Genomic DNA, 22,531 nt, shown 5'->3' with positions numbered 1-22,531 from the left:
CAACTGAGCTAGTCAGAATGCCTGGAGTACTTCTGTCATGCCAAAACAACAAAACACAAAAACTCCTCGAGCGGGCCTGTGATTAATCCCCATCCCCACCTCCAGCCCTCAGCAACGAATGATCCGTTTTCTATCTCTATAGTTGTGTCTATATGGTTGTGACCACATACTGAGCCGTAATGTAAGTCTTAACAGCCTTTCAAAGGACTGGAAGATATAAATCACTTTCTCTAATCATAATGCAATTAAGTTTAAATTCAATATAAAAAAACATAATTAGAAAAGCTTGAAACGTTTGGAAATAAAAATTCCTTCAAGTAACTTTGAGTCACAGAAGAAACTGTCATAAAAATTATAAAACATTTAGAACCAACTGATAACAGAAACAGCATACATCAAAATTTGTAGGATGTAGCTAAAACAGTACTTAGAAATGTGTAGAATTTTCTATGGCTGGCTCTCTATCACTTGGATTATGCTGTTTGATAAGACGTATCAGGTAACTGTGATTAATTTGTTTGAAGAGTAAATAAACAGTAAATAAAACAGGAGATCAACGTGGTGATTTCTATGGTGGCCTTCAGATACAATTTAATTATCCTATCTTTATACACTTCAGAAATTTCTAGGGGCAAGATCTAAGGGCTAGTAATAATATCCTCAAATAACCCCTGTTACAAACAAGACAACAGACCTAAAATGGAGTACTTATGCTAAGCCCCACATCACTAAAATGAGATTTACTTACTTGGGCTGCTCTGACCTGCTGTCTAGGCAGAGTGGCAAATGCTTGCTTTCCCCTTGTGGGTGGCACAAAGGATGCCACTGTGTTACAGGCTCCACGTGTAGGCCAATGAGTCCACCACATGCATCAGGCCAGACCACCAGGGAGAAAACCCACCCGAGACTGGGACCAAGGCTCCAGCACAGAGAGCGGCTCATGCCAGCACCCTCTCTGTGTTCCTGCATCCTCGGCACACTTTCAAGGCCTTGAGTCAAACTACCTGTCACCAGACACACCCGAGGAACCCCAGTGCTGGCTAGTGTGTTTTGGGGATCCGCAAGACCACACGCACATTCAGGGATCACTAGAAGAACTCAGGGGACTCAGCACAGAGTTTACTCATGGTTAAGGTTTATTACAGTGAAAGGATACATGACAGGATCAACTAGAGGAAAAGCCACTGGCAGAGTCTGGAGGCTTCTGACACCCCTTCCCACCAGTCAGGAGACACACAAGTGTACTCCTCTCTCCAGGAGTGAAAAATTCATTTAAGTGTGTACACTCTTTCTCCCCGGGGAGAGACTTAGCACCCAAGGTTTTTAATAGTGTCTGGTCATGTAGGTCCCCTCCGCCCAGCAATGATCATAATCCCAAACTCAAAGAAGGAAAGCAGGTGTTCGGCATAATTGTCTGCTGAACAAGTATGTCTGCACAGTCTTGGCAGAGCGAACTACTTTTATCAGTCAGGGAGTGGGTTAAATGCCAAGCTCCCAGAGGCCAGCCAAGGACGAACCTCATGAATAGGCCTTAATAAAGATAGCAGCTTGAGGCCTGCTATATTCTTTCCTGCACAACGCTTCCCATCCTGAAGTGCCTTTCTTTCCTATTTGTGTGGTTTTGTAGGGTACAGGGACGCGGCACAGAAAAATTGGACTTCGCCTCCACTCCAGGAACTGTCTCTGCTCTCTAGCACTGGCAGCTCTACAAGCTGTGTGTTCTATCACCGTATTAACTAAAACGGAGGGCCCCAGCAGCTTAAGGCTGTCACAGACCAAAGAGCGGTAATGATTTTAACCCAGGCACTAAAAATGAGAATAGGTGACTTTATTATTTTTTTTAAAGATTTTATTTATTTATTTGAGAGAAAAAGAGTGAGACAGCGCACACAGGGTAAGGGGCAGTAGAAGCAGGCTCTCTGCTGAGCAGGGAGCCCAACTTGGGACTCGATCCTGGGACTCTGGGATTATGACCCAAGCTGAAGGCAGATGCTCAACCGACTGAGCCACCCAGGCGCCCCGAGAATATGTGACTTTAAAGGGTATTTTTATATATTATATTTTATAACAACTTTGCTCGGAAGCCTTTATCTAAAAAAGATATCACAGTCAGATTAAGCCCTCTACATCCCCACCTTAAGGTCTGTAAGAGCTTATGTAGGGGAATCTCTTTGGTGACGCTTTGTAAATGGTCGGCTTTTATTATCAACAAATTTCTATCAAGGGCTTCATATGCCAGACGGTGTTCCTGGTGCAGGTGATCAAGCGGTCAACAAAACAGACAAAAACCTCTTACCAATCATGAGTTTATAATCCCTAAGCTGTGAGCGGAGAGACAAGGAAAGTGTTCTGTACCTACTCGGGGCCAGCTGTGAGTCCTCACACGTTCCCCCCACCTCCCCCCACCCCCACCCCCACCCCCGGTGAGAATGTGAACCTGCCAAAGGTGGAACTCATCCTTTCTGGTTCTTCTGGGCCTAAGCAGAACCTGTGACAACAGAAGCTTTTTTTGGCGCTGGAGAAACGCAGCACTTCCCCCGCACAGAGCAAAGCTCCAGGGAACTGAAGGGAGGGGCAAGGTCACAATTAAATCTGCGGCTTCTCCTTCAGCAGAGGCGTGCGCCTGCGTGCATGTGCATGTGTGTCGTCTCTTTCCATCCCCACGAAATCTACCTGCAGTGTTGCAGGTTTTTATCACTCTGTGAGATTGTTTTACTCTCCCTCTCTTCCCCTACTCTGTATTAAAAAAAAAAAAAAGTATAGGGACAGTTCATAGCAAGTGAAACACTCCAAAACAGATGAGTGTTGCACAGGCTTCTCCGGCTCCTGCTAAACCCTGGGTGCCCAGCCACGGTCAGCTGTAGAGGACACCAAAAGAATGTATGACACACAGTAACTGTTAAAAGTGTCATGGCTTTATCTGAGTCATAAAGAGCAGAAAACCCTCACAGAAATCACAAAGATTAGTTTAGTCATCTAGTTCAGCTGCAAATGCAGAAATCAACATCCAGATGTCATCATCTCACTTAAATTCTCCCTACTTTCTGCTGTCATTCTTGGTAAAGACAATTCAACCCCCCGAGTTACAGCTGGGTGTCCTTATAGGAGCCAACCTGGAGGTTCAGGAAAAAGCCTTTGGAACAGCCCAACGCCCATCTGTTTGAAATATGGCATGAGAGTCATTTCTGACTTTAAAAAATGAAAGACAGAAGTGAAAGTGTGCTTGTCTAGAAACCATGTATTTCTGAATAATTCAGTGACCCTTATTTAATCTTTGAGTCAGGATCACACTGAAAGCACCTCTCCGTGAGTGATAAAGTGTGTACCTCATTTGGTTGGAGCTGTTTTTACTTGAACAGGTTCTTCTAAATATTATAACTAAAGCAACACTTTTCAAATCCCTTCAGAAGCCTCCGCAGCCGTCTGGCCAATTCCTCCACACAGCTCTCGCGGAGGGGCCACCTCTGGGCCATTCTGTTAGCAGCATCCTGGCAGGACCCCCCTCCCCGCAGCGGCACGCAGCCGGGCTTCTATATGGCAGAGGCACCGGCAGCATCATCGAACCTCTCAGAAGAGAGGATACCTGGGTGGAAGAAAATGCTTCTTAGGCAATCGACAGCCTGACTGTGAAGAGGGTTAAAATGATCAGCCTCTCAAATGCTGCAGTATTTGGAACAAAAGCCCACAGGCACTGCGCACAGAAGAAATCTGTTCCAACATAAAGCTTCATTTAAATATTCACTTAGTAAGAGAAAGGCAGGCTGGATGTACTCAGATCAATAGGAAATAATTAAAGCAAGGATAATTTGATCCATACAGCTGAATGAGATCATACAAGAGAACTGCTATACTGAAATTTGTCTCTCACAGAGTAAGCCAAATGTATTTCGAAAGAATACGTTTTCCCTATGATTCAAAGCCAGCTGGTCTCATCATCTGAAAGCACCGTCCCTTACCATGTCCACCCTCACCCCCGTGCCAATGAATAACTTGTTAAGCTACCAGGAATGCAGTGATATTCATAGATACTCATAGTCACAAAGATATTCATTTGGAGGAAGGAAAACGGGAAAATGCCGTAGAACCCACTTACCAGGCAGGAAGCTTTTCATCCTTTTCTCTCCCTCCATCCACACGGTTATCCTGACCCACTGTGACTTCACAGCAGGAACGTGTCTGCTGCCAGCACGTGGGAAATTCAACTGAAAGAGTCCTTTACAGAACTGTTGACGGGGCAGTTCTGGGCCACCCCAAAATCACCTACAAAGAGAGGAAACCCAGGATTATTTGAGGCAGCTGACAAGAACCTATGGACAATTACGTCGTAAGCAAAGAATGAAGGCAGATGAGAACAATAACCCACGATTAAAATGGGAAAATAACATTCCTTTAAGTCTTCTGGGGTTGGCAATGATTTAATTAATTCATTAACTTCGTTTTTAAAAGTCAGAATAGCCACCTGTATTTGTCAAAGTTGCTCAGAGATCCTTTTGTAAAAAGCTCGTGTCAAATGCTGAAATACAAACCCAATCAATCCTTAGGGAGTTTACATGGCTTCAGTGTAGCCCTTGTAGAAAGTGGATTTTACAGACATAAAGGATTTATATTAACCAAATAATAATAATAATAAACATAATAAACATTTTGCATTAACAGTAAAATTCTGAAGACACAAGGTGGGATACCCATCATCATAAAAATTTTTGCTAAATATTTCAAGTGTGGTAGAAAGTAGAAATATATTTTTTAAAGAGCATTTGAGATAACTTCATTCCTCCTAAAAACAAAATTGGATCTTTATGTATTAGAATAAAAGTTTTTTTTTTAAATCACTGTAATTTTTTTATTGATTTACAAGTAACACCATTTTAGAAGTGAAAACTAATTTTAACATCAGATCTCAAGGGCAATAATCTTTACAAAGTTGTCTCAGGGCATACCTATTTGCAGTGAAAGAAAAAAAGAATAAATCTACAAGACACCAGCAGCTCAAATAAAATTAATCTCCCTTACACCCCCCCATGTTTTGTAAAGAGATATTTAAATTTATGTTGGATATATAGTATGTAGCAAGTCTCCAGAAATGTGCCCGACATCCATGCCTCCTGGTATCCATTCCCTTTTGTAGACTCTTCTCTTTGAATCTAATCTCCCTTTTGATCAATGGAGAATGTGGCAGAGGTGACACTGAGGGACATCTGTGGCTAGTGCAGAAGAGGAAAGCCTGGGTCTCTTGGAATGTTGTTCTAAGGGATGCCAGCTCTCATGTGAGAAGCTCAAACACCCTGGGGTCTATAGGTTACGAGGAAGCCCAAGATTGCCACAGGGAATGGCCAGACGGCTGTGCAGCCACTTCTCAGCTGTTGCAGCCAGTCCCAGCTCAGGCACCAGACACCAGTGTGCAAACGACATGGTGGTGTCTTCCAGCCCAGCCACGCCTTCAGATGTCTGCAGCTTGCCAGAGAGATCTCAAGCGAAGCTCAAGCTAAGCCCAGTCAACCAACAGAACCCGGAAAGATAATAAATTATTGTTGAAGATGCTAAATTTTGGTGATGCTTGTTACCCAGCAATAGATATCTGGAATACTATGTCTGTAAAATAGCAGTAAGCAACCTGTTCAGATAGACATGTAAGTATCCACAGCAACACACTCCTTATCTAAAACAATGATTTCTGATTCCCACTGTAGGACATTTCCAAACCACCTTCAAAGATTTCAAGAATATTGTGAACATTTAAAATAATCTTAAAATAGGGGCACCTGGGTGGCTCAGTCAGTTAAGTATCTGTCTTTGGCTCGGGTCATGATCCCAGGACCCTGCGATGGAGCCCTGATTCCGGCTCCCTGCTCAGCGGGGGGCCTGCTTCTCCCTCTCCCTCGTGCTCTCTCTTGCTCTCTCTCTCTCTCAAATAAATAAATATTTAAAAAAATAATCTTAAAATAAAGGTGCCTGGGTGGTGCAGTCAGTTAAGCATCCATCCGACTCTTGATTTTGGCTCAGGTCATGATCTCAGGGTCATGTGTCAGGCTCATGCTCAGGGAGAAGTCTGCTTGAGATTCTCTCTCTCTCCTTCTCCCTCTGCCCCTCCCCTGGCTTGTGCACGTGCACAGGCACGTGCACTCTCTCTCTCAAGAAAGAAAATCTTTAAAAATAATAATCTTAAAATAAAACTGATTTTAAGTGTTTAAACAAACTAAACAAACTAAAACTGTTTAGTTTGAAAAAGACCAATACATAACACACAGTTCCTTATGAGGGGATTAAATAAAAAGAAGTAAAAAACATCTAAGACAATCATACTTTAAATCATTCATTTATTTTAAAAGGTGGAGTCACCTATCTATAAAGTGATTCCTGCACTGAAAGGATCCAGAAACAAGCAACCCCCCACTGTGATTTCCAGAATCTCAAGGCCTCAAAATGTGGGCTGCATGACACACGCCACCTGTCACCTGGGAGCTGGATCAGAACCTGACCTGTAACAAGATCTCCAGGTGATTCACGCACCTATTACGCTTAGAGACGTGCCTTTATAGAGTAGTGGTTCCCAAACTTGCCTGCCTATGAGAATCATTTAGGAATCTTAAAAATTCCAAAATCCAGGCCATAGGGACACAGGCAGGTGTCGTTTAAAGCCCACCAGGTGATTCCAGGTGCAGCCAAGCCTGGGAACCACTAGTCACTCTTGATGGAGCACTGGTTCTCAAACTTGGCCGCACACTGGGAGGACCTGCGGAGCATCAGGAAGCACCACCACCTGTTTCCACCCCCGGAGAGTCTGATGAGACTGGTCTCAGGTGTGACCCAGGCACTGAGACCTTTTAAAGGCTTCCCAAGGGACTTTCATGTGCAGCAAAGTTGGAGAACCGTGACCTAGAGCCTGGCACGGAGGCTTCAAAATGGTAGCTGAGTCTGCACCGATCTTTCTGGAAAGGGGTTTAAAGTCAGTGAACATTAATTAAAATGAACAGTTGGCCTCACAGCTTTCAGCTAACTCACCGGTATAATGACAGCTTCGAGCTTGCTGGAGTTCAGGTCTGCCAAATCTTGTGTGTCCCCATGGGCTCTCCTGGCACTTTCCTCCAGCACAGTTCTCTTCTCTTCTGCTGGGCTCTCTTTCAAGTGATTAACAATGTACATCTGCTCAGCATTAGGAGCAAATAGCTTCACCTTCAAAAATAGAAATAAAAACAAATGATGTCATTGCCTCTATGAAAATAATCAAGTAAATCAATCTCAGAGCCTAAGCCAGGAAGGAAAGTCAGAAAACCACTAAGTAATTCCGTATGCCTTCATGGCCAACACCAACTACAAATAGCAGCCACAAGGAAGAAACTGCAGGGGACTTCTTGGTGGGGGAGCTATAAATTAGCTTCCAGAAAGAAAGAACAGAAAGAGGTTGGTTTCCAAATAAATACATACACTTCTCTACTATCTATCTATCTACACACACAGTGATGTATGTGTATGTGTGTACATATATATGTACACATATATACGCATAGCCCTTGAACAACACAGCTCCTAGGCAGTCGAAAACTACCAATACCCTACTGTTGACCTAAAGGCTTATTGGTAACGTCAACTGTTGATTAACACATACTTTGTATGTTACATATATTATATACTGTAGTCTTACAATGAAGTAAGCTAAGAGAAAAGAAAATATTAAGGAAATCATAAAAGAAAATACATTTACAGCACTGTATCATATTTTAAAAAATTCTGTGTATAAGTGGACCCACAAAGTTCAAACCCGTGTTGTTCAAGGATCAACCATACATGCTTTTCAAAGAGATGGAAGAGAGGAACCAATTTCATTTATTTTTGAAAATTTTATTTGTCAGAGAAAGCGAGAGCACAAATCAAGGGGAGCAGCAGGCAGAGAGAGGAGCAGACTCCCCACTGAGCAAGGAGCCCGATGCGGGACTCAATCCCAGAACCCTGGGGATCATGACTTGAGCCGAAGGCAGACACTCAACCAACTGAGCCATCCAGCCATCCTGAGAGGATCTGATTTTATAGATAGGAATACAGAGGGCTCAAAACCAGGGAAGAGTTGATTAAATCTATCTTTAAAGTCTTTCAAGAGCTGGGACTCTCAGGCCCGGCTGCATATTAGAATCACCCGGAGAGGGTGAGGCCCAGTTACATGGGAACCTCTGGGGCTGAAACACTAGCTTGGGCACTAGTATGTCTTAAAATCTCCTGAGGTGATTTCATCATTTGTCAGGGTCAGCGACCACTGATCTAAAGCAAGTGGGAAATAAAATTCACAAACTCAGGGCTCTGAGTTAAAATCTCAGAGAGAGGGAGAAGCCGACTTCCTGCTCAGCAGGGAACCTGACTCGGGGCTCTATCCCAGGACCCTGGGATCAGAGCCCGAGAGCAGAAGGCAGATGCTTAACTGACTGAGCCACCCAGGTGCCCCTAAAATCTCAGAGGTTTTAATGCCAAAAACCCAAAGTAGGCCATTTGGAAGCTCTTACTTGACCCACTTCCAGGCACCCAACACAACCAAGCTCTGGATTATCACTCCCCCAACACCCTCCGTCTGCCATCAGAAACAGTTCCTCTTTCCCCAGGCGCTAGATCCTGGGGATCTAGCAGGGGGAGTGACCTGGGGAGCCATGAGGATTAGGAGGCAAGGAAGGAAGCTCAGGGTAGGCATCTCTATACTGGGGCCCCTGGTGTCATACCTTCTTCACTGATTTCTACCCCACCCCAAAACTTGCAAGCCCACTTCTCCAGGAACTGGATAAGGCTGGTCTGAGTCAAATGTCCCTTGACTTTCTGAGACGGCATCATTAGGACTTGAAAGCATATGATCATGTTTTAGCCTCCTGTTATTAAACTTTGTATTTGATTAAAATACATATTAATATTCTACACATTCTCTCTTCCCTGTATTTTTGGTTTTACAAAACTGAGTAGTATCTCCTAAACGTGGGATAGATCTATGGGAGAGATTCTAAGCACATATATATCCCATTATTAGTAAAAAGAAAAAAAGCTTCAAACATTCTGAAGGGCAAGAAAGATGCAAAAAAAAGAAAAAAAGTGGACTGGTCTTTAAACAAGTAATTCTGGAAACAGATTGGCTTGCAGTTGCTTCATGAAATTAACCAGATCCACCTGTCCAAGGTGGAAGTGAAGATGAAAATTTAAATTTCTCCTAAACTCTACCCTACCCCAGAATCCTATAACTCTATTTTTTCCTTTGCTTGAGGAGATGCCATACAGTTCCACTGGTGGGCAACAGTGTAATGGTTGATAAACATGATCTCATCAGACTACAGTAATGTTCTGAGTGTTCTTAAGCTAACTGAGCAAGGACCCAAGGGAAACCAATTGGATTAAAATTCAATCCATGTTTTGATGGATCTTCAAGATTTAAAAACCATGAACTAAAGAGAAGTCAGTACAATGAGGTATCAAGCAACAAGAGTCTATCAGCATCTTTAGCCTGGGATGCTGGGCTCATAGCCAAAAGGAACAGAAGGCAGAACCAGACCAGAGCAGATGGGAGCTACTGAGAGGCTGAGTTAGGGCTAATATGAGGGACTGCTTTCTCACCATTAGAGCTCCCTGCACACAGAATGAAGAGACTGTAGTCCCAAGAGAGGAGATCCCCACCATGGACCGTGGTCAACCTGAAGCTTGTTTCTACAGCTCTGGGCAGTCCTGAGTAGGATGGGAAGCTCCACTGCGGCCCTCTAGCATATGATCCCATTATTCGTCCATTGTTACTTTGGAGAGCTGTTCAGTGGTAAGCCATGCTCAAGTAAATACCCACCGGGAACCCTGTGGGTGCCTTTCAAATTGAACATTACATTTCAGCTGTCATAGCTAGGATGTGTTGACCCCTCCCCACCATGTGTGGGGTTTCTGGAGGTCGGTTCAGCCTTGGCGACTCTGAACTGAGTCATGGTATGCAGGAGAGCTACGACTGCATCCACTTAATCACTTAGATAAGTGGGTGTTAAAATGGTGCTCTGCCTGAATCTCCACAAAATTCCCCAACCTGGTGCAACAAGTGGGCAAAGGGGAGAGAGGATGGGGGTAGGGACTAATTCCCATCAGCCCTGAGAAGGCCCAGCAGGCCTGAGGAAGCCAGTGCCGCTCCCTCCATTCCCAGCACGGGTCATGTGGTCGCCTAGGGCCACTGCAGCCATCTCACTTATTCCAATATGCTTACAAATACTGTGATGGTTCACAAGTGTTGTCTGTGAACTGAAGGCAAGTTGCTCCCTCGTAAAACAGGTGACTATAAGTTATAACGCTTTTAATGTACTATAGACATAAGTCAATATCTTTGAAGTCAGATATCTCACCAGAGGCAGGGCGTGGATCCCCTTGTTTCTTGAGGTGGATGAAGAGTCAAAGAAGGGTAATGTAGAATCTTCCCCACTTAAGTGGTAGATCCCAACAAGGAAGAACGTCTGGGGGCAAGGGGTGGAGTGGATTAAAGAGCGTTTAGAGTAGTATCGTGGGCTGTATATCGCGCTGGCCATTGGCTTAGGTCGGGGGAGGACCAGTCATTCCTCCACTGTTGTTGTCCTCACTGCACCACCACCGCCAAGTAAAGATTCTTTCACTCATATGTTTGTTGTCACCTAGTCTGGACCCTGTGTGGCGGGGTGAGAGTTCCGTGCTAGAGAATCCAAAGGAGAGGCCCAAAGCTGGATTTTTTTGTTGTTGGTTTGGTTTGGGTGGTAGTTGTTGAGCGGCGGTCAGAAAACAGCTCCAAAGAAGCGGTGAACTTTAAACTGAAACGCGGCGCCAGAAGCACTGGGCATTCTGGGTCACTTTCAGAAAAAGCAGGCTCCGAGGCCCGGATGGAATGCTCCGACCCAAGCACCTTCCCGGTCGGCAAAGTTTGAAAGCCGCCACCGTGCGGGCCTCTGCGGACAGGAAAAAGCTCTGCACGGAAGGGCTCCGCTCCCTCCGGCTCAGGAGGGCGTCCGGCGCCGCCGAGCCCAGGTTCCGGCCAGGGAGAGGGCGGGACCGGCCGGACCCGAGTGGCCCGGTCCGGGGATGGCGCGGCGCGGGGGGCGTGGCTTCGCGCATGCTCAGCTCGCGGGCCGTCCGCGTCGCCGGGCTGGGGAGGCGCCGGAAGCACCGGGAGCCGCCACATGGCGCAGGCGGGGAGCGCCGACCTGGGGGTCGAGGGGCAACGGGCCGCGAGTGCGGCCCCGTGGTGCGCGCTTTGGCGCTGGGCCCTAGCGCTCCTGTGGCTGGCGACGGCCGCGGCCGGCCCCTCCCGGCGCCAGTGGCCCGTGCCCTACAAGTGAGTGCGCGCGGCGCGCGGGCACGGCGGGGTGGGCGCGCGCACGGCCGCGGCTGGCGGGGCGGGGTGCCGGGGCCCAGAGTCTCTCCTGGCGCGGGGAAGGACCGCGTTGAGAGCGCCGGAGTCGCAGCTGTCATCCGCGCGCCGCCCTGGGGTCTTTCTTCCTCTCGGGACACTTGCGCCAGTTTCTAGGTGACCTAGGCTCAGGACCGTCCCTAATCATGGAAGAAACGGGGAATAATGTCATTTTATTGAGTGACTTTTAGATACAAGTAACAGACTGTTTGAATAGTTTGGGGAGACTTTGAATATCGCGTTTATTACTTAACGTCCTGCACGTCGTTAGTTATGGTGAGCGCATACCCATTGGCACAATGTACAGCATGACCTACTGGCCGGGGTTCTCTGGGACTTTCCGTTTTTATCCCTAAAAGTCACGCGTCCTTGGAATCCCCCGCCCCCGTGGACTCGGGCTCCCCAGGAAGGTTGGTGACTCGTTTGTCCCCCGTTTCCAGTCTGGGTGTGGGATGTAGTCATAAGACCAGGACAGAGACTGCAAACCTGTGAAGCTGATTGGAGCCTCTGACCTAGAAAAGTATTTACACAGAGTAAGATGGTCAGGTGGTTAAATACACAGAAACAAAACACGCTGTCAACACCAGGCAGGGCTTTTGAAAACCCACAACTATTTCGGATGACAAAATAGTGAGTGGGGAGGCAGTTTAACCTAGTGATCAGGAGAGAGTTCTGGGTTCCAGTCAAATCGGGCACCACCATCGCTAGCTGTTCCATACTCCGTATCTTTGTAACCACATGTCCTGAGTTAGAATAGTAGCATTTCCCCCAGGTTTGTTAGGATTACATTTAGTAAACGCCAGCTGTTGTCAAGCCCAGATATTAGTGTATTCTGCTCTCTAAATGGTTTGCACCACTTCCTTGTTTTGCTTCATATATATGAAAAGAGAAGTTTGGGTTTTCTTGAAAAAAACTACAATCTTAGAAGTAAAAATTAAATGTTCAATAAAATAAGGAAGAGATCGTAAATCCAAAACTACTTGATTTAAAACTAGGGCAAGGCATGGACTATAACTTCGTGTTTCTATAAAAGTTTCGTGTATTAAATTATATTTAATCTTCTCTACTGAATATAGTAAAATTTAACTTGATTAAGTTGACACAAATTATGCTTTTGAAATTACCCTTGACCTACAAGAGATTTAGCTTTGGGCAAGTGAAAGCTGTATATAGTTATGTATTTGTTTAAACCAGATGAGTACCTATAAAACAAGTAAGTATACCTAAGTCTCAAACGTTGAGGAGCCTATTGTTAATATTTTTGGCTAACATCAATATTTTAATTCTTAAAATAGAATTTTTTGTTGATGTGTTAGGGTTATAAAAGAACAGATCTGTCTAAAACCTTAGAGATCCAGGATTTTTAGAGGATAGATGGAGGCAGCGTCTTTCATTCATCGGTATCTTGCAGAACCAAATACAGACGGTGATAGGGGTGTCCACTCTAGAGTCCGCCCCCTTGTCCCATTGCCATGGCCTTCTGGAGGGGGAGGTCTTCTCTTGTCACATTACTACAGTAACCTCCTAACTGACCTCTGCCTTAATTTCCCCTCTCTCACCGCCCTCTTCTAACTCATAAAATAAGGTTTGTTGTGTGCAAATCCAGTCAGACCAGGGCCGCCACTTAACAATCCTTGAAGCTCGCTCAGAGGCTCATTCCTCGCCAGCTGTAGAAGTCCAGGGGTTGCGGTTCGCTCTGTGTCATGCCACATGACAGTCCCTGCCTCCCTCTCCTGCCCTGAAGCCCAAATTCCTTATTTTACGGTCTTATTTACCTTCTGTCTTGTAATACTTAATGTTTTCTCTGCTTTTGTGTCCTGACCTTTGGAAGTATTTTAAAAACCTAAGCTAGGTCTTCATCTCTTCTTTGCCCTCCCATCCCCACATCAGGTAGAAGCGATTTCTTTTTTGTGCCCGTAGGACTCTGCGTATTTCTTTAGCACTTACCACACCGCACTTCCTTACGTGTTTAATGGATTCCCAGCCCCCAGTTCTGAAGGGAACATCATTTTCATTTTGTTTTCCTCCTTCCTAGTGTAGTATCCTACACATAGTAGAGCTTTAATAAATACTGGCTGAAGGATCATTGGTTAATTTCATTATTTAAAATTGTTTAACTTTAAAGATCTCATTGGCTTTATTAAACAATTCGTAAGTTGGGCCACATCCCATCTAGCAAATAGAGGGGCACTCCTGTTGGTTAATTCTTAAGAAAATAGAAAATATATTCTATTTAATCTTAATTATTTTGGAATCTTAACATGGATTGTTTAGGAAATTAAATATTACTTGAAAAATACTCCTTTATTCAGTAAATGTTTGTCTATTGAATTAGGTCTGATCTGTCAACATTTTAAGTTAAGCCTCCTGTCTTCAAGATTTTCACAAAGGGAGCAGAAAACAGAGAAGCACGCATTTATCAAAGTGCTTTTCAAGTATCACTTGCTGTTAAAGATATCACTGGAGGCCACTGGGTGGCTCAGTTGGTTAAGCGTCTGCCTTCAGCTCAGGTCATGATTCTAGGGTCCTGGGATCGAGTTCCGCTTCAGGCTCCCTGCTGAGTGGGGGGCCTGCTTCTCCCTCTCCCTCTGCCTGCTGCTCCCTTTGCTTGCACTTTCTCTCCCTGTCAAATAAATAAATAAAATCTTTAAAAATAAGTAAAGACATTATTGGAGTTTGCTCACATATAACAGATAAAATGTTTAAACACTATGGGCTAAACTTTTGAATGTTTTCTCTGAAAATGTTATTGACAGTGATACTAAAATCTGGATGCTAAAATGTGTAAGAGGAACCAAATTCCTATTAGAATCTAAGTTAGTGGTTTCTTTTTCTTTATTAGACGCTTTTCCTTCCGTCCAGAACCAGATCCTTATTGTCAAGCTAAGTACACATTCTGTCCAACTGGCTCACCTATCCCAGTTATGAAAGGTGATGATGTCATTGAAGTCTTTCGGTTACAAGCCCCAGTATGGGAATTTAAATATGGGAACCTCCTGGGACACTTGGTAAGGCTGCATCTTGATCGTATAACTTTGGTTAATTAAATGATTTATTAAGTGGATTTGAGGGACTAATCGCTGTTCAAAGGGCTGATTGAGATAATGTTTAATTGTAGTTCTTCTTGGCATGTTTAAAATGAGTAGTCAGTGGGGCTCCTGGGTGACTCAGCTGGTTAAACGTCTGACTCTTGGTTTTGGCTCAGGTCATGATCTTGGAGTCATGAGATCCAGCCCTGCCTTGGTTCCGTGCTTGGGGGGGGCAGAGTCTGCTTGAGATTCTCTCTCTCTCCCTCTGCCCCGCACCCCCCTCTTGAGGGCACGCATGTGCTTGGAAGCTCTCTCTCTCAAATAAATAAATAAATAATAAATAAAATCTTCCAAATGTATAGTCAAAATATATTACCATACTTTGTGATCCAAACAATAACGAATGCAGCTGCTTTAATCCCTTTTGCTGTCCCATCCCCGTACCCGCCTCCTGCACCCATCTCCTGGAAAGTAAGAAAAGAAGCCCAGAGGAAGGTGCAAGGCAGGCAGGAAACACTTCACTTCCAGTCCCTGCTGTACACACTTTTCCTAGGTTAGCTCACCATTTGAGCCTCTCATCGCCCTGTAAAGTATATAGACTTCCTGAGACTGGCACAGAGCTTCTCGAACTCATTTTAAACTGTAAGCAAATTAAGAGCATGTCCGTATAGCAAACATCCTTACTCTCTGAGGTAAGCAGCAGTGGTCAAAACCAGAGTGGAGGAGGGCCTGGAATTTGGGGAGCCGCACGGTGGACACAAGAATAGCAATATGGAAGAGGAATAGCTGAGCAGTTGTTCTCCTTGATACACAGTTGTGGTATGTTACATCTTCTCCCATTTGGTTCCTGGGCCAGTGGTTCCTTCACAAATGCTTTTATACGTGTATGATCTTTACACAGAAAATTATGCATGATGCCATTGGATTCAAGAGTACTTTAACTGGCAAGAACTACACAATGGAATGGTATGAACTTTTCCAGCTTGGAAACTGTACATTTCCCCATCTCCGACCCGAAATGAATGCCCCTTTCTGGTGTAATCAAGGAGCTGCCTGCTTTTTTGAAGGAATTGATGATATTCACTGGAAGGAAAATGGGACATTAGTTCTAGTAGCAACCATATCAGGTAAGTTTCAAAAATATGGCAGTATTTGCTGATTGCATCAATAGCCAAATGAAAAAAATTACTTTCATTGAGGCATTTCAGTCATGTTCTACTCTTTAGAGGTCAGTGTACAAAATGTACTTCTGGAAGCAATAACTTTTGACCCAAACTGTTGCTTATGCCAGTCGTCACCTTTAGACGATGAGTAGCGTTTCTCCTCTATTCCATGGTAAAAAATGAATGAAATGATCAAATGTTTTCTGCAATTAAGTTAGACTTTCTAAATAAAATAGTGGAAGAAAATCCACAAAATGCCTGACAGAGTAACTGATTAAAGGTCCTGTTAACTGTATCTGGAAAAAGACTTTCAGTGATGATACGTGCTTTTATGTCAAGAAATACTAGTAGCTACCGCTTATGGGGATTTACTCTGGGCCCAGCAGTGGTTCCAAGTGCTTAATCTATATCACATCATTTATCTTCACCACCACCCCAAGACAGAGACTGTTATTCCACACACACACACACACACACACACACACACACACACACACACCATTTTACAGATGAGGAAACTGAAGCACAAAGTGGTTAAAGTCACACAGCTAGGTAAGTGGGACTGAAACCCTGGCAGTGAACCCCTTTGACCATTTTCTTAACTACTTCTCTACATTGCTTCCCAAAATACACACAATCTTATGGATTTAAGGCTCATCGAGCAACTGAAATATTTTATCTCTAAGATTTTCTGTTCTTTTGGATGTTTTGGAAAGTTGCTGAAACACTTGGAATTTTGCTATGTGTGTTGCATTGTTGGGTAGTGGTGAAGATAGTTCAGAACTTTTATCAGAAACTGGTGTGTGACCTGGGGTGACATTTGACTTTATTGACTCGTTACCTCCTGTGTAGAATGGGCAAGAGCCTGTCATTGCATGCTAGAGGTAGGGGGCTTGCCCGTATGATTCATAGAGCTCTGCGTTGTAATTGGTGTTCTCCAAGAAAGTGGAAATAATCTGGAATGAAAGCCCTGTTTGTGATAAGAATTCTTCAGTGAACCACAGGACTGGAGGATGTTATCATGCTTTCCACTTGGATAGCTCTTCGTACAGCATTTTGGAGCATGTTATCTCACAGTTCAGTGACGAGAAAACACTCTTCTTCCTTTTGTAAGTAAGGAATCGAGGGTCAACCAGGTAGCATGACTTACCAGTCTCTTCAAGTCACAGGTCCGGTTGTAGAAGCAGGAATAGAATGGTGTCTTAAATGTCATCTGGGGGTCATCTAACTGTACACTGTGCTGTTATCTGATCTTCCTTCCTACTTTCTAATTGATGTGCCCCAAACCATCCCAAGAATATCAAAGTCCATTTCTCTTTTAACTGTGCTTGGGGTTCGTACTCTTCATTTCAGGCCAGTTCCACATTTCTCCTTTATCTGTCCACCTATCTCATCTGAAAATTTTTCTTTCTGACATCAGTGTATGATATGAACAAGTGATCATTATTTCATGTATAATAGTTTGTAATATGCTAGTACTTAAATCTTTCAAGTTATCCATCTGCTTTGTGATTAATCCTATTCCTTGATATTTTCTCATGTTACAGAAGTGTTTTGAAGTATTATTCTCTCTTAATTACAGCAGTGACTTTTTAAAGTTGAACACTAAGAACTGGATCCCCAGTCCTAAGAAAACAGGCTTTATATTATTCCACAATTTTAATTCCACAAAATTGATCAAAGCAGCCACTCTATTCATTTTATAGGACACGACGTATTGATTTCATGGGCTCAAGTTGGAGCACTTAAGAATAAAGGTTCACACAAGGTGACAGTGAAATGTCGGGGCCAAGCTCTACTAGGCATTGTAAATGCCCAGATGAGGTTGTAACCAGGCAAAGTATGGTGTTTTGTTAACTTTTGGAGAGAGTCCTCTGGTCTGGTACAAGGTGGTAGGAGAGTGTGAGCCGTTCCGGAATCTGGATAGTTCACAAACGTGGCCAAAAACATTTCCAGTTCAGTTGCTTCATTGGAAGAATTTGTATGGTTAGTGGGAAGGTTGTAAGCAGAATCCCAACAGCTGCAAGTATAGAGAGAAAAGGGAAATAACAAATATTCAAGGTGGATAGGTTATAGTAAGTACTTTCTCTTGTAACATCAGTAGGCCAGCCTTCTTGAGTAGCTGGTCCCCTGGCTGCCATTCATACTGTATGCATACCGTGCTGCATGACAGAAGAGCTCTGCATTTCCCCCGCCTCCATTCTTAGCACTGCCTTTGCCCCATTCACTTTTACCTCTTCCACAATTTTTTCCTTGTTTTCTTTCTTTTGCCTCTGAATCCAAGATTTTTTGAGTGGGGTAAAGAAAGAGGGCTTCTGCATGTGTATAATTTTGCTTTTGACTATACCTCAAATGATTTTATGTAAGACTTTATATACCATGTTTACATGTTTACAATTCAGAGATACCTTGTGCCTTGAAAAGTAGAATAAAAATTGGCTGAGCTTGGATTCCTATCATGAGATGCAGGTTTGGAACTATTACTATAAATAATAAATAGATAATAATAATAAAACTATTATTTATTCATGGCCTTAATCATCAGGTTAGAACATTTTACTTGAAACTAATATGATTAAGTTTGATGTTCACGTAAGTAATTTTTTTTTTTTTTTTTTACCTAGGAAGCACATTTAATGAAATGGCAAAGTGGGTAAAGCAGGACAATGAAACGGGGATTTATTACGAGACATGGACTGTCCAAGCCAGTCCAGAAAAAGGGGCGGAGACATGGTTTGAATCCTACGACTGTTCTAAATTCGTGTTAAGAACATATAAGAAGTTGGCTGAACTTGGAGCAGAGTTCAAGAAGATAGAAACCAACTATACAAGAATATTTCTTTACAGTGGAGAACCTACCTATTTGGGAAATGAAACATCTGTGTTTGGGCCAACAGGAAATAAGACTCTTGCTTTAGCCATAAAACAATTTTATTACCCCTTCAAACCACATTCGTCAACTAAGGAATTTCTCTTCAGTATCTTGCAAATTTTTGATGCAGTGATTATACACAGAGAGTTCTATTTGTTTTATAATTTTGAATACTGGTTTTTACCTATGAAATTCCCTTTTATTAAAATAACTTATGAAGAAATCCCTTTACCTGACAGAAACAAAACACTCTCTAGTTTATAAAAGTTTAATTCTACTGTTCTTTTTTCCTTCTATCACCAGCATATGTTTTTCAGGAGGTGGTTTTACATTTGTGGATTTCCTAGGCCTTTCTGCCTTGGAGCAGAAATGCACTGGGCAGAATTGCTGCATTATCGTCTCAGGACTTTTTTGGGAGAGAAGCTGAAACTTACTGCATTGGCCAAAGTAAGCACGTTAGGTGATCTTGATTTCGAACTCCAAGGCTTTGTTAATATGAATTACAGTTCATATCAGATATATAGGATCTTTGGACCCATATTTTTTAAATTGTGGATATGATGTGCCAAGATTTTTTAAATACCCTCAGTGACATTTTCATGATGGGAGGTACTTTTTTCTGGTACAGTAGTTATGCCTTTTCATTTAAGTACTTGGTGGTGGTTTAGACTGACTTTACAGCTTTGTAACTTTTGGGACCAGGTCTAGTAGTTTGATTTTTGTTCTCTTCACTTAAAGACCAATTTGGACACCGTAGCTGCAGCACTTGTGCTTCCAGATGAGGTAAACAGTGTTAAAGAGGCCAAGTTTCTAGCTAGCATTTTAGAATTAGCCAGTAACTGGCATTTTGTGATTGAGGCAGCTTAGCGTTTCTCAACCTTAGTGTCCTTATCTCTAAGGTGATTCATCTGTCAGGACTGTTGTAAAGACTGAAGCCATGTCTGTCTGTCATGGGAGAGTTACAGTAAATGGGAGCTATGATGATGAATCAAAGAACAAAGTGCCATCCTTGATCTGGCCTAATGTAGTTTACGCGCCAGCCTTTCCTGGGTTTTATAGTCATACCCCAGACTTTGAGCTGACAGTCGAATGCTTCTGCAGTTCTTCAGACACATGGGACACGGAAGTGTCTGACTGCAGATGCATCTGGGTGAACAGGCACCCTCTGACTCTACTCTTCTTGGAGTCCTTCCAGCCAGTAGAGATGCCAGCTCGGTAGAAGAGGGCACGCTTCTCAGGGGACAGGTTTTTGTCAAGGATCTCCAAGTAGCTGTGCTTCCATTTAGGGCCATCAAACAAGGTTTCAAGGTCCTTTAAATGTTTGATGATCAACTGAACACGGTCTATTCATGGAAAAAACACCAGTAAGATGAAGCAGACACAATCCGGTTAATATGTTAATTATGTTATTCAGTTTCTACTAACATTTGAGTGCCTCTTGAGAGGTTCATTATCACTGAGTTCTCCTACAAAGCCTAAACTTAGGTATTATTTACCTGATCCAGATGAGCACACTGGGGCTTGGAAAGGTTAAATGTCCTTTCCCTGGCTACCTAGCTAATGGTAACGGAGCCACATTTTGATCCAGTTCTGTTGACTGCATGGCAAACACTATCAAGCGAGGTTTCACGGTTACTCACAGTATAGTCCTCAGACCAGTGCCCATACCACAGCCACCAACACCGCAGGTTTCTGCTCAAGTACAGATAAGGCTAGGAAGCCGTTCAGAAACTTCTTTTACAGCAGCTTATTGAAGTGATTTTGTTTCTGCTGAATCTAATAAAAAAAATTGCTTGTATTTTGTATGTCTTTGTTTTTATTTCATTTGTCTAGGAATTAATTTTAATTCTTTTTCAAAACTATAGGCACTACAACAGTCTGAAAAACCCACTCCCTTCACCAGATAGCTTGAGAAGCACTGCATTACTCTGCTTACTGCAGCACGAAGGCGAAATCTGCTCAGCTACGTGGGGAGAACTGTTTCACTGCCTACCATTTAGCCTATGTACTCATGTTAACAGTGCCTAAACATTCCTAATTAATTTTGCCTCTTTTTTTTTTTTTTTTTAAAGATTTTTTATTTATTTACTTATGTGACAGAGAGACAGCCAGCGAGAGGGAACACAAGCAGGGGGAGTGGGAGAGGAAGAAGCAGGCTCCCAGCGGAGGAGCCGGATGTGGGACTCGATCCCGGAACGCCGAGATCACGCCCTGAGCCAAAGGCAGCCGCCTAAGGACTGCGCCACCCAGGCACCCCTAATTTTGCCTCTTGAACCTGCTAGTTGTTTTCAATGTCACAAACGTGGGGATCTTTGCGTTATCACCACCTAGTGGCTGAAATCGGGCAATGCCAACTTCTACCAGATTTTTAGGAAAAGAGATCTGGGAAAACCATTTTGGATTTTCTAGAACTGCATTGGGGAAACAAGCAAAAACTCTTGTGCCACATTTGTGTTAACTCTAAAGCACAGAACTTGGTTCTCGTAGCAAAGGCAAATGAGGACATCTGGATGTGGAACTTGAATTTTAAAGCAAGATTCTAAATAGTTAAAAAACATTCAGTATTTTTCAGTTCCTAAGAATATTAACAAATGAAGGAATTCCGTGAAAATAATAGGTAGACTCAGGTGACTATTGCACACAGCATAAAAATCACATTAGTACTTAAGAATTTATCAAACTTGTGAACTATACTTATAAGATGAAGTAGGGCTTTTGGAGTAGAGATGCTTTCAAAATGGTAGTTGAGAAACCAAAATACGGTCAGGGAGGAATTTGTCAATTAAATTTTGCTGCCCTTTGATCTGTATAACTTAAACGTGATTTCTGTTTTTCTGTTGAGTTATGAATGTATAAAATTTCCTCTAAGAGAAACCATTTTGTTGAAGTTTGATTTAGGGCTTTAGAATAAATATATATCCTCACTTATTAATTCTGGTTCAGTATTAAGTATACTCACAAAGTGTCATCAAATGTGTTTTAATAGTTGCATACAGGAAAACAGTCAAAAGGTCAAAATGCTAAAACTGTAAAATCTTTGGAACCCTCGGTATCAGCTCCTTTCAAATCAGGGAAAAAATAAGTCTTAGGAAACTTCATCTAGTTTTATAATCTGGTCTGGTGGTACTTAAAAGAATTTTTTGGGACTTGAGTTGCTTTAAGAGTATGTGTGTATGTATGTATTTATTAATTAGAAGTTGTTGGTATGTGGGGCGCCTGGGTGGCGCAGTCGTTAAGCGTCTGCCTTCAGCTCAGGGCGTGATCCCCGCGTTATGGGATCGAGCCCCACATCAGGCTCCTCCGCTGGGAGCCTGCTTCTTCCTCTCCCACTCCCCCTGTTTGTGTTCCCTCTCTCGCTGGCTATCTCTGTCAAATAAATAAAAAAATCTTAAAAAAAAAAGTTGTTGGTATGTTATACAAAGAACAGTATTCTAGAACCACACGCGTTTTTCCCTGTTCACAGCCAAAGGCAAATGGGCTTGCTGAAGTTTGTTTCCAGCATCTTCCCATTTACCCTTCATTGTCCAAGTAGATTCCTGCGCTCTCAAATTTGCCCATCTACATTTTCTCTCCCCTACTTAATATATTCTTTTACTGGACTGATTATTCTAAGGATAAGCTCTTGGTTCACTTCTGGAATAAAGGGCTTTGTGTCTGTTGTATATGTCCTATATGTCCTTGTGTTTAAAGGATAGTTGGGTGTCAGGAAGCAGGTAAAATTTTTGTGGCTGCTTGGTAACAGTAAAATCTCAGATGAACCGAAGCTGGAGTCTGCAAAGATTGTTCTCAGTTATGAATGGGGTACAGATTACTTACAGCTTCTTAAAGGGCCTAGTTCAGGCCTGAGCCTTCACATCAACCCCTCCCATTTATCTATTCTAAGCTTTTCTGTAAATATAAAAATTTCTTTGAATGCAGTAAATTGATTTAATCTTTAGTCATGCCTGTTTTTTGTTTTTCTGATAGTATTGTTAAAACAGCCTAGATTACCAAGGGAAATTGAAGTTATTTTCTGGAAGCTGTTAAGACAGGAAATGAAAATAATTTCAATAGTTTAGCAACTATTCTCGTTTGGGACACCTGGGTGGCGCAGTCCATT

At 43.0% G+C, this 22,531-nt stretch overlaps 1 protein-coding gene and 1 long non-coding RNA gene across 7 annotated transcripts in view; one reads left to right on the top strand and one right to left on the bottom strand.

Annotated features, from left to right (window-relative positions):
• LOC130542911 (uncharacterized) overlaps nucleotides 1–11,050 on the bottom strand; it is a 55,852-nt gene extending 44,802 nt beyond the window's left edge. For 2 of the 5 annotated variants that reach the window (XR_008957802.1, XR_008957801.1), the window contains exons 1-3: nucleotides 10,338–11,050; nucleotides 7,003–7,173; nucleotides 4,094–4,260 (exon numbers count right to left, since the gene is read on the bottom strand). This is a non-coding gene — a long non-coding RNA (uncharacterized LOC130542911). The remainder of the gene's footprint in view (nucleotides 1–4,093; nucleotides 4,261–7,002; nucleotides 7,174–10,337) is intronic. The other 3 variants (XR_008957797.1, XR_008957810.1, XR_008957803.1) reach the window with 2 other exon arrangements.
• Nucleotides 11,051–11,098: 48 nt separating this feature from the next.
• Nucleotides 11,099–21,832, top strand: CLN5 (CLN5 intracellular trafficking protein). 2 transcript variants are annotated; one of them, XR_006408884.3, is made up of 5 exons: nucleotides 11,099–11,293; nucleotides 14,211–14,376; nucleotides 15,299–15,524; nucleotides 18,185–18,879; nucleotides 20,298–21,832. XR_006408884.3 is itself a non-coding variant. In XM_044381880.3 (4 exons), the coding sequence occupies exons 1-4, from the start codon at nucleotides 11,139–11,141 to the stop codon at nucleotides 18,694–18,696; spliced, it is 1,059 nt and encodes a 352-aa protein (XP_044237815.2). In that variant the 5' UTR covers nucleotides 11,099–11,138; the 3' UTR covers nucleotides 18,697–20,230. The 2 variants fall into 2 exon arrangements, 1 of the variants encoding a protein (XP_044237815.2); XM_044381880.3 differs by lacking the exon at nucleotides 20,298–21,832 and having other exon boundaries at nucleotides 18,185–20,230.
• Nucleotides 21,833–22,531: the final 699 nt, after the last annotated feature.

This window comes from Ursus arctos, unplaced genomic scaffold (assembly GCF_023065955.2).
Source record: "Ursus arctos isolate Adak ecotype North America unplaced genomic scaffold, UrsArc2.0 scaffold_10, whole genome shotgun sequence".
NCBI lineage: Eukaryota > Metazoa > Chordata > Mammalia > Carnivora > Ursidae > Ursus > Ursus arctos.
This window is presented reverse-complemented; position numbering and strand designations above follow the sequence as displayed.

What these genes read in the sequence shown, in the direction of transcription:
- CLN5 (XM_044381880.3), top strand. Translation starts at nt 11,139, where the DNA reads ATGGCGCAGGCGGGGAGCGCCGACCTGGGGGTCGAGGGGCAACGGGCC. An exon ending in CAGTGGCCCGTGCCCTACAA is followed by an intron (nt 11,294 to 14,210) that starts GTGAGTGCGCGC and finishes TTTCTTTATTAG; the next exon opens with ACGCTTTTCCTTCCGTCCAG. An exon ending in GGAACCTCCTGGGACACTTG is followed by an intron (nt 14,377 to 15,298) that starts GTAAGGCTGCAT and finishes ATCTTTACACAG; the next exon opens with AAAATTATGCATGATGCCAT.